At 38.7% G+C, this 12,418-nt stretch overlaps 1 protein-coding gene across 1 annotated transcript in view; it reads right to left on the bottom strand.

Annotated features, from left to right (window-relative positions):
- Positions 1-12,418, bottom strand: part of LOC308666508 (ADAMTS-like protein 2) — a gene marked incomplete at both ends in the record, with an annotated part of 66,755 nt that overhangs the window by 26,745 nt on the left and 27,592 nt on the right. Inside the window, 4 exons of the mRNA XM_081325374.1 lie at positions 549-629; positions 4,402-4,525; positions 5,409-5,554; positions 9,038-9,140. Coding sequence (XP_081181500.1) covers positions 549-629; positions 4,402-4,525; positions 5,409-5,554; positions 9,038-9,140 — 454 coding nt within the window. The remainder of the gene's footprint in view (positions 1-548; positions 630-4,401; positions 4,526-5,408; positions 5,555-9,037; positions 9,141-12,418) is intronic.

The following is a 12,418-nucleotide window of genomic DNA, read 5'->3' as shown; positions in this document are numbered from 1 at the left end:
ATCCAGGTCCCTTCGCTTAAATGTTGCTATCCAGCAGGACCTAAGAAGTATGCCTTCTTGGTAGCCACTCCTTGCCTTTTTGGTTCCCACTGAGATTCAACAGACTCCCCTACTGTCCTACCCTTCCAAAAAAACCTCAAAGACCTGGCTTTTTCTAGAACCATTGAGTATCTGATGTATGAGGTTGAAGCTCAGAAAACTTAGTTATGGATATATGGGGATGTAGTTGGGGGCACTGGGAGTTTCTTTGTTAGTTTTTATGTTCTTTATTGATTTTATTGTTGTTTGTGAGCAGCCTAGGGTTATGTTGTGGATCTTTTTTGACCTGTTAGGTAACCTGGCACTAAAAGAACATTCCACTTCATTGTTCCGTTGCATGCAGTTGGAAGTTACATGCATTAAATGAGTAAATAAATAAAATACGAAGTCCCCTAAGCATACTCTTTTTTGACCTGTTAGATAACTGTGCACTGGAACAACATTCTATTTCATTGCTTGCCCAGATTTTTTATAGGTTAATTAGTGTAATACTGATATAGATTGCTTACCCAAGATATTCTCTGTCTTCCTTCGTTCAATGATGAGTATATCTGTAGCACCAGCAGGAATGTTGGTGATAAATACATATCCTGGGAAGTGAGAAATATAGAAAAACCAGAAAACAAAAATCAGATGAACAGATCTTTTTTCTACAAAGCAGTTTTTTTTCTTTCGGTTTTGCCATAGCAGCTAACTCACTGAGAATGTGGAGAATGTCTGGACTACTGCATGCATTATACTCAGCAGAGAGTTACAGATAATCTCCTCAGTTTATCTCCAGATGTACAGGGAATGAGATTCTCTGCATTCTTATAGAGCTTGGCCTTTGGGGAATTACAATTTTAATACATCTGGAGGGCATCGGGTCTATTTATGATAAATATGCTTGTTTCATTCAAAATATTTTATATACCTGCAAAATATACAATGTTTTAAAGCTTTTAATTATACACAGTCTCAATTCTTTAAAAAATAACAACAGGGTAATACTGTTATCATTATGTTAGATTTGGTCAGAAAAAACATGCAGAGAGATTATTTTGATATGTTACTCCATATTATTACAAAACTTCCTCTCTGTAGCTGGAGATTTATCAGAAGGTAAACTGGAACCCTTGCAGCTCTCCACCAGACTGACACATCCCTCAATCTCAGAGGTGGGGAATGATGGCCCCTTTATGACTTGTGGACTTCAACTCCCAGAATTCCTGAGCCAGGTTCCGTTAGCCAGGCAATACCATCTGGCGACCCCCAGGGGGAGAGCCTTCTCTGTGGGCGCGCCGACCCTCTGGAATGAACTGCCTCCAGAGCTGCGGACGGCCCCTGACCTTTGATCCTTCCGCCGTGACCTTAAGACATGGTTGTTCCAACAAGCGGGCCTGGACTGACCATGGTTTTTTAATTTGGTTTTTATTGTGTAAATTGTCCCGTATTTCTTATATCCATTGTTTAATTCTTTCTTAATTTTTGTATTTTATGTCTCTTAATTTTTATTGTTGTGAGCCGCCCTGAGTCCTTAGGGAGAAGGGCAGCCTTCCATCCTTCCGAGGTAGGTAAAATGAGGACCCAGATTGTTGGGGGCAATAAGCTGACTTTGTAATAATGCCGCTTGGGGTGTGTGTGTGAAAGCCCTAATAAGCAGGCATATACATAGAATGAAGGCTACTGCTAAGCTTGTAAGCCGCCCTGAGTCTTCGGAGAAGGGCGGGATATAAATGTAATAAAAAATAAAATAAAATAAATAAATAAATTTAATAAATCCTAAATCCTAAAGTTCACAAGTCATAAAAAGGCCATTGTTCCCCACCTCTGCTCTATGTGAATGCCTAATGACAATGCACATTAACATGCATTCTCTCCCTCAAAAAAACCTTACTAATTACAGTTCAGGGTCAGCTCAATCCACAAGATTTCCAAGCACTGGCCCAAGACATGTGGATTGCCTCGGTGAAGGAGGACAACTAGCTCTCCTCTCCACTTACAGTAATAAAAAGGATTGATGGTTGTATTTTTTTTCATCCCTGGAATCAGGACACATGCTAAACACATCTCTGTTCTTCTAATTATATGAGAGCTTGAAGTACAAAGATCAGGAACTGGGAAGTCATTACTACTTTCCCTCAGGCAGTATTCCAATATCTCAGAGGTTGCCACAAAGAAGAGGGAGTCAAGCTATCCTCCAAAGCGCCTGAGGGCAGGACAAGAAGCAAAGGATGGAAACTAATCAAGGAGAGAAGCAACCTAGAACTAAGGAGAAACTTCCTGACAGTTAGAACAATTAATCAGTGGAACAACCTGCCTCCAGAAACGGTGAATGCTCAACGCTGGAAGTTTTTAAGAAGAGACTGGACAGCCATTTGGCTGAAATGGTATAGGGCAGACATGTCAAACCTGTGACATCACGTGATATCACGCAACGTATTGGGACAGTTTTGCAATTGTCAGCGATGGGGTGGACACCGCTTCCACATGACGTATCCGGCCCGCAGGCCAGCAGTTTGACACCCCTGATATAGGGTTTCCTGCCTGAGCAGGGGGTTGGACTAGATGATCTCCAAGATCCCTTCCAACTTTTATCATTATCATTATTATTATTATTGTTGTTGTTGTTGTTGTTGTTGTTATTCATTGCACAGTCAGCCAGATGTTCAGACTGGATTTGGCATTTTTGTCTACCTATTGAGTCCTTACCAAGGACCTGGGATAGTTATTTTTTATTATTATTATTATTATTATTATTATTATTATTATTATTATTATTATTATTATTATTATTATTATTATTATTATTATTATTCATTAAGGCTGCTTTGAAGGACACAGCCCACCCTGATCAGTCAAGGCAGAACATGATCTAAATCCAAGCCATTGGGAGAGCAATAAATGATATAACAAAACACCGTGGGTATTTGTGGGCTGATATAAATAATGAGGGGCTTTCTGTCCATTTAAAACATATCTAGATAAAAAGTTTTACTTCTTTTAATCAAAATGAAGTATGGTGCTCAATCCTCATTCAGTATTCTGATAATGTTTGGAGGAGCCAGCATTTTTGAGGCTGTTATCTGAGTTAACCAAGAGCCCCAGTTGCTTGGCTTCACCAAAGGAAAGAACTATTTATTTATTAAATTTATATGCCACACATCTTATTCTGAAAAGCAGCTCTTTTCAATTCTCTAAAAGAGCTGTTGCAAGGTTATCAAGTACAGTATCTGTGACTCTGCATGTGGAATATTTTGTGCAGAGCCTGATAGTTATATAGATTTTCCAATTTGACATTTTTCATTTCTTCTCAGAAAGAAATGCATGGGACTGCAACAATACAGCTTCAAATGTATGCATTGCTTTCTGATTCATCTTCCTGGCCTCTGTTTATTTTCTTCAATTCATTCTCTCTTATAGCTTATTTAATAATCCCTCATTCAACCAATTCATTACTTGCTTTTAAAAATACAAAGATGCCACATGCACAATATAATCTTAATTAATTTAAAAATAGAACTGAACTTCTATTGTGCAACCTCAATTGAAAATATTTATAACATGAAGAGTTTCGAGCCTCCCAAGTGTATTGAACCACACTTCCCTGTAAGTTCATTATTTATGGCTAATGACAATGAAACAGCAGAAATTGTTGTTCAGCAATATTTAGAAAGTTATTTATCTGAACTATTCCCCATTACAAAATGACATTAGCTACTTTTCATGAAAGAAAATGACCTCACAAGAGACACTGAACTTTTCTCTGTCTCCTGCTTTTTCATTGGAGGTTTCTATTCCATATGCTTTTGTCTGTGATACGTTTTAGGCGCAGTATGAAAGGATAAATATGCAAATGGAATTCAACAGTGCCATATCATATGGCTACGGCAATGTACTGCACATTATCATTCTGCTCTAAAAAGATGCCCAATTCAGTCTCAGACTCCAACATAAAGGATCAGATGGGTTCAATATCCTTCACAAGTCTTTGGTATTAAGCAATACTATACATTTGCAGTTTTTCTTTCTCTCTTTTTCTTGTATTAGCCTCAGGCTAAATGTATTTATTTACTAGATTTTCATCCTGCTTTTATTATTTTTATAAATAACTCAAGGCGGCAAATGTATCTAATATTTCTTCCTCCTCCTATTTTTCCCACAACAACAATACTCCTGTGAGGTGGGTTGGGCTGAGGGAGAGTGGCTGGCCTAAAGGCACCCAACCAGCTTTCATGCCTACGGCAGGACTACAACTCACCATTTCCTGGTTCCTAAGCAAGCACCTTCACCACTACACCAAACTGACTGAATTGTCTAATCAGAAGCAAGAGGGTCACAAAGCGTAATACAAAACAGCTCAGTGCTGTTAGCAAAGTGTACCTAACTGTGAGATCCCCTTTCGGAAACTGCCTGAAACTCGGTAGCAAGTACTTCCGTCTCCTCCACATACCCGGCATCGATCCATCACCTGGGAAGAGTAAAGGCTGCCATCACACCCTATTGGCTAGGAGAAAAAGGAAAGGCCAGTTTGAAATTCTTACCTATAGATCCATGCTTAAAAGCCCACTTTGACTCTTCAGCTTTTGGATCAAGCTCTTTGGTTTTTCCCCTCAACTGATGTGTATAGCAATATTTCTTTTTTTATATATATATATATATATATATATATATATATATATATATATATATATATATATATATATATATATATATATATATATATATATATATATATATTCTTTAAAGCTTGGTTCTTTTCTCTGCTCCATTTCCCTTCCTCAAAATTTAGATTCTCATTTTGGAATGTGGTTTTAGCACAGCATAATGCTCCATGGCTCTTCTTCTCTCACTTCACGAAACAGACCTTGACAATTTCATCTTCCTTCATTTAGAGATTTTTAAAGTGGCACAAAAAATTATGCACAGACTGAGAAACATTCTTTCTAATCAGAATAGAATTCAGTGATTTGTTAAAGTAGATGAAAGCATCATCAGACAAAGAAAAGTATTGATGTGGTATATATTAGACACATTAATGCAAAAATAGATGCCTTAAAAGTGAAATGGAAGTTACATCTCAACACCAGCTTACATGCCATCCTGGGCTTGTGCCATGAGTTGTCTCTCCCCACTCCTGTATTACCTTTCTTGATTTCCCTAAGGCCTCTAGCTTGAAACAGATGTTAAAATAGGAGGCTTTTGGTCTGTTCTAGCAGACTATTCTTGTGTACCCTTATTGTTTCCCAATAGATCTGGCCAACAGATTTGGCCAGCTGAGCTCATACATCTCAAAGATAAGAGTCGTCCTACCACAGTAGGAGTCTGGGAAAATATTCCTTTGGATCAACTATAAATCTAAAAAGCAGCTCCTTTGACCAAAGTTGTACCTCACACTTCCCACTGATACAGACTCCTTGGTAAGCCCTATCCTTGCACGATGTGCCATCCTGGGCTTGTGCCATGAGTTGTCTCTCCCCACTCCTGGAAGTACACTGGAGATCACAGGGCCTGTTAGAGATGCTGGTGTAATCATCTACAGAAAAGCACAGGAGAAAAGGAAACAGGGTGTGTGTGAAAATTTGGGTCAAGAGACTTATATACAAGAAGACGTTAAAAATCAAATAAAGAATGGGAATTTGGACCCTCCTAGCCATCATCACCATTGTCTATTCTTATTGTGACTGCTATGAGTTGTTATTCAGCAATATGTCCATGGAGATTCTCAATCATCTAGATTGTGGTTCTCCCAAAGATGCTTTTCAAAAGGCAACTGGACTTTGTTGTTTTTTTTCTTGAAAAATGTTTCACTTCTCATCCAAGAAGCTTCTTTGGTTCTGGCTGAATGATAGGGAATGGAAAGATTTATATTCTTAGCTGTGATCGGGTCATTAATTCTCTGAAGGTCATTGAAACCACTTGGGGGTGTATGTGTACTCTCAGGGTCACCTGAATCAGAGTGCAAATGGATGTGGTACCTTCTTGGTCATCTGAAAGGATTGTGCTGCAGACAGGAGATAGGTGGAGTTGTATCCCTCCCCCTCTGTTGAGAGAGGGCTGTTCAATTTTAATATAGATGGCATCTTTGGAGAAACAAAACAACCACTTCAGAAACGCATGGCAAACACAGAAGCTGACCTTGTAATAATGCCACTGGGGGGGGGGGCGAAAGCCCTAATAAGCAGGCATATACATAGAATGAAGGCTATTGCTAAGCACATTTGATTTGTGCTTAGATTGTAAGCCGCCCTGAGTCTTCGGAGAAGGGCGGGATATAAATGGGATTAAAATGGGATTAAATAAAGGTTCCCCCGCACATGCGTGCTAGTCGTTTCCAACTCTAGGGGCCGGTGCTCATCTCCGTTTCAAAGCTGAAGAGCCAGCGCTTGTCCGAGGACGTCTTCCGTGGTCATGTGGCTGGCATGACTAGATGCCAAAGGCGCACGGAACGCTGTTACCTTCCCACCATAGTGGTCCCTATTTTTCTACTTGCATTTTTTATGTGCTTTCGAACTGCTAGGTTGGCAGAAGCTGGGACGAGTAACAGGCGCTCACTCTGTTACGCGGCACTTGGGATTCGACCCGCCAAACTGCCGACCTTCTGATCAACAAGCTCAGCGTCCTAACCCACTGAGCCACCGCCTCCCTTTTTGAAAAGTACCGTTGGGTTATTCAATAACCTAGCCTAGCAAATTACAAATTTTTCCAATTCAGAATTAAATAATTCTAAAAAAATCATGGCTATTTTAAAAAAAAACTTACCTGAGATCTCTTGCTAGTAGAAGCATATACAATGTACTTATCTTCTGATGTAAACTAGAACCTGACTAAAACGGACGTAAGCAATTTGCAAATTGCTGCCTTAAACAGTGGAAAGCCATAGAATACTATTCCTTCATGCGTGAGGTCACTTTAGATTAGATTTTCTTTAGATTAGATCTCTTTTTACTCTTTGGAGTATATAAGAGTGAGCCTCGCAGCAAACAACTCCTATTTCCACATTTAACAATCTTCCTAAAAACCTAAAATATGTTTTGAAATTAGATTGTCAAAGTTTGCCAGTAAAATGGCCAAAGATCAACTATTTTAACTTTTAATTTTCCCTGTAAACCGCCCTGAGTCCTACGGGAATAGGGCGGTATATAAATTTAAATAAATAAATAATAAAAAAAAATTCTGACCAGAGGAAGGACTTAAAGCTGAAATGGTAAGTTTCCCTTTCAAATGTAACTTGCTCCTATTTTCACTCTTAATGGGGAATCAGGTCATAGAAAACCCATGCTGCTGAAAATTGGCCATCTTGCTACTGAATTTCAATACAAAATGATTGGGGGCTGGGGGAGATGACTAGAGTGTTGCCCCTTCCTATTTGAAGGAAACCTGGTGTTCTTAAAGTCTACGGCAGGGATTCCCAACCAGGGGCGCTCGCACCCCCTGGGGGTGTAAGACGATATTCCAGGGGGTGCGAAAACTTGTGTTTTCAAAATTATAGTATATACACATAATTCTTTGCCGTTATTTCAAACTTTTGTAAGGGGTGCAAGAATATATCAGAAACGTTCTAGGGGTGCAGGGTATAGAAAAGGTTGGGAACCACTGGTCTATGGTTTCATTATGGCTCTCAATTCCATGGCCCTACTTCATCTATAGCAGCAATTTTCAGGCTTCTTCTGAGCTGGCTAAAATAAAGTTAAATAGGCACACAAGAATTCAGCCATTCTGGCAAGCAGTTGTTACTGCAGAAAACCTAAGAAGCCCTTTTGAAAGAATCATTCCAGTGACTGCTGTGTATTAAATGCAAGCTCTATTTATAATAATCAGTGTTTGTTGTGATTCAGGGTCAGCCTGTGGGTTCGGCAGTTGGGTCGGACGATTCAGAGGAGGAGGAGGGGGGTGTTGGAGAGCTTGCTGAGGATAGCCCTCAGCCAGGCCCCACCCATCTGGTTACGACGCAGACCCAGCTGTGTGAGCCTGACAGCGTGGATGAAGATGACCCACAGCTGGCCCTGTTCAAGGACGCCCGACGCAGGAGGCTGTCAATCAGGAGTAAACAGAGGAAGGCAATGGGGCACCTCGGAAGGAGGCAGAGAGAAGCCACGCCCTGAACTGTTTAAAAGGGGAATGTGTGGGAGGGCTGGTTTGCTGAAGGCAACCATTTGAATAGCTCCTGTTTCATGGTTCGTGTTTGCTCTGTTTTGCTCTGTTTTATGTTAATAAATTTGGCAGGCTCAGTTCCAGCCTCTTGCCTTCTTGTAAAGGGGTTGTCCCTACCTTTTCTGCAGGGCCAGTAGTAGGCTGGTACAGAACAGTGTTCACGTTTCTTAGGTCTCTTTCTCTTGCCTGCTCTTTGTAAAGAGCTAGAATAAATTCTCCTTTGAGTGGGAGCTATTGCTTCCATCTCTTTTTTTGCTTGTTTTCATAATGGCCAGAACCAGCATCTAGTCATTTACTTTTGACCACATGAAAATGAACTTTAACCACAGTTACTTGATAACATATCTTCCTGGCTAGAGAATACTCAATCAAATACAGTTCTGTCTTCCCCAATCCAAATATCTCCTTGATTTGTGACTTCTTGGAATCCCTTAACCACATGGTCATAATTGAGAATTTTAGTAGTTGAAATTCAGATATCTGAATATCTTGAGGAAAGCTAGTATCCCAAATTAAAATAATTGAGATAGAAATATAATGTTGCCAGATATAACTGCTGTTGCAAATTAAACCTTTTCCTCTTTGTAGGAAACAGGAATAGGAAATAAGTAGCTTTTCTCGTACATCATTTACCTTTTTTCTCTATATCCATGTTATCTGCACATTAAATATGCTTGCTGCATCTCAGTATGATTTAGTCAATAAAAGCTCACACTACAATGTATCTTGCTATTTAAAATGGCAATGTTTTCTTGTTTTCTGGGAATAAACATTTGCTGTCTTCAACCTTCACAGTCTTGCAAACCCTCTTATCTCCTTGTCTTTTGATCTATAGTTTCTGCTTAGTAATTTAGCAAAGGCAAACCTGGGTAGAGTGGCATCCAATGATAATAGTGTTTCCCAAAGGCCTTGGCATTGAAACTGGCACACTGATGTTGCTTGAAACTGGCTGTGTTGGCAGGGCAAAGCTGGGGAGAAAAGAAACATAAATCTGGTGCTTGTTCCATTGCCTTTCTATATCAGGTTGACATGGAATCATTTCCAAATATAACATGAGGCAGTGTTTCCCAGCCTTAGCATTTTAGGATGCATGGACTACAACTCCCAGAATTTCTCAGCCAGCTGGAAAAGGTTGATAAACAATGGAGTGAAAATCTGAATGGTATTATTTCATTGTCTGAAGATTTTGAAGTTTTCAGAGAAATGTAAAGGTTTAGGACAAAAAGAGGTCAGAGGCCATCCATATCATTAACAACCAAAGACATTGTTTGAAAGTAAATAGCATGTATGAGTCTCTTCATTAGTCCCTTATTTCCCTTCTTTCCACTTATTATATCAAGTGGGATTTTAATTTCCACCAGAAATAAAGAAGTCAGAAGCAGCTTTTGCAGCAGCCATGCCAATATCAAAAAGGCATGGCTGTTCTAATGAGTCACAAAGAGGTGTTTTCTATCTGCAACATGTGTTTTAATGTACCTCTCTTCAAGATTCTTAATGGGAGACATGCAATCCTGTTACTTATTAGCATTTAAAAGCTGGGCACGGGATGGACATACCTTTTCAAATTTTATTCATTAAAGAGAATTTACAATACCTGAAAAGGAATGATTTCTCTAAAAGAGATGTGCTGTGTAATGGGAAAATATGTGGCTGCAGATTAAAGCTAGTTTTGTGAACACTCCACTGGAACATTCATAAAGATGGTCTGGCTGCAACATCTCCTATCTTTTGCTTTTCAGAAGGACCTTGAGTAATTGGACTTTGGTCATATGGATCTGCACAATAGAGTACATTCTTCCTCCCAAGATTTAGATAATAACTTTCATAGCAACTATGTTTCAATTAGGTATTATACTACTATACTACTACTACTATACTACAGTGGGTTAAGATAGGACAGGATTTTCTGTGATACAGAACAAGAGTTTGAAATAAAGATGCATTGTATATTTACAATCCTTAAGGAGTGAAGAAAATTGACAAGGAAAAGGGTTGAATTATGTTAAACTCATTCTCTTTCCCAAGCTAAGGTTCTTCTGATAAAGATCTTTTCATTGGGACAGCAAGCTTATTAAAAATACTAACTCCAACTGCTGACCAATAGATTCATCACCAGGAGATTCTGTCATTTCCTTCAGCTGCATCTGTAATTTGTTTTTCTACCTAGTATCTCTATTTCAATTGGTTTTTGAAGTATAACAAATTTGTAGAGAGGCAAATTTAACAGGTATAGTAGGAGTAAAAATAAACCTTCCAAGCAAATTCTCTATGCTAAGTCACTTACTTATTATTCAAATAAGGACAAAAGCATGAGATGGAAAAAAATGCTGAATTACTGAACATTTAAGAAAGTCTATATGCCCTTACAATGATCAATAAATATGAAGAATGAGACAAATTATATACAACCATTGGTTTTGAAAGAATTGTGTTTTCTGTTCTTTTATTTTGAAATGCTAGCAAGTACTGCAGATTTAGTAACAATAAAGTATAAATAGTGCCTGAAATAAGCTCTTCCCACTTGCCCCATACTTCATGGTTCAAAATTTTATTAGTTTATCAAAGCAAAAATATATTTTAAAAAAGAAAATAAAGGTAAAATAGGAGAGGAAAAGCAGAAGTGAAAAAAGTATAGGGTAGAGGGGGAAAAGAAAAAAAACCATGGACTTCTGACTCCTTTTGGTACAGTAGAATAAGGTAATAGCATGAAACTTCAACTTTTTACTTTTATATAATACCGTATATACTTGAGTATAAGCCGACTCGAGTATAAGCCGAGACCCCTAATTTTACCCCAAAAAACTGGAAAAAGGTATTGACTCGAGTATAAGCCGAGGCTGGGAAATGCAGCAGCTCACAGTAAATTTCAAAAATAAAAATACAGGTAGATAACAATAAAATTGCTTTAATTGAGGCATGTGGAAAAGAGGGTCAACAAAAACAATATATTATCAGTATATTCAACAAAAACAATATATTATCAGTATATTCAACAAAAACAATATATTATCAGTATATTCAACAAAAACAATATATAACATTAAAGTATTAACAATAACTTTAAATGTACAAAAACCTTAACTCAATAAGCAACCAAGCTAAAACACAAGCATCAAAATCCTTCAAAACTGGATTCCTCCTCCTCATCTGTATCTGCAAACAGAGCTTCAGCTGTAGCTGGTGTGAGGTTATCATCATATACATTGTCACAGAGTTCGCTGTCATCACTATCACAGTTGTCGTCCTCATACAAAGCACTGTCTTCACTGCCATCCATAGCATTACTTATGCCACATTTCTTGAAGGCGTGCTTCACCATGTCCTCTGGAATCTCTTCCCATGCATCACGAACCCACTTTGCTATCAGTTCTATGTCAGGCTTCATCATATTTCCACCTTTTGTTAGTTGGGCTTGACCAGATGACATCCATTCGCACCACATCTTTCGCACACGGTCTTTGAAAGGTTTATTTAAACACACATCTAAGGGCTGTAATACAGATGTAAGCCCACCTGGAATAACGGCTAAAGTAACTTGAGAAGACTTTGCCAATGTTTTTATGTCATCAGATGTGTGGGCTCTGAACATATCCCAAACTAGCAATGATGGTTTTTTCTTTAAGGCTGCTCCTGGTCGTCCATTCCAAACTTCTTCCAGCCACTTTTTTGTTCCATCTTCATCCATCCAGCCTTTAACATGTGGGCACACTGTAATTCGTGGTGGGAATTTGACCTTTTTAGGCAAGGTCTTTCTTTTAAAAATAATGACAGGCCGCAGCTTAGTTCCATTAGCCAAACATGACAGAACAACTGTAAAATGGTTTTTCTCATTACCTGTGGTTCTGAGTAAAACAGTTTTGTCTCCCAAACTTGCCACGGTTCTGTTGCTTGGAAGATCAAAGGTCATAGGTGTTTCATCCATATTCCCAATATCTCCCAGGTCATAGTTATGGATCTTTCTTTGTTTTATGATGAATGAATGGAATGACATCACTTTTTCATCAAGGTCTTTTGGCAACTTCTGTGAAATCTTTGTTCTTTGCCACAAACATAGGCCATACCTATTCATGAAGCCAGTACACCATCCTGCTGACGCAACAAAATTTTCAATGCCTGGTACTTTTAATTTGTCATCTTTAGCCATTTGAAGGGCACGTAAGCGAATTCCCATGCGTGTTACGCAGTAACCATTTTGACGACACTCCATAACCCATTTATGCAATTCAGTCTCTAGAGCCACATATGG

Source organism: Vipera berus (genome assembly GCF_964194415.1).
Source record: "Vipera berus genome assembly, chromosome: 3".
Classification (NCBI taxonomy): domain Eukaryota; kingdom Metazoa; phylum Chordata; class Lepidosauria; order Squamata; family Viperidae; genus Vipera; species Vipera berus.
Note: the sequence above shows the minus strand (reverse complement) of the source record. Positions and strands in the feature narration are given on the sequence as shown.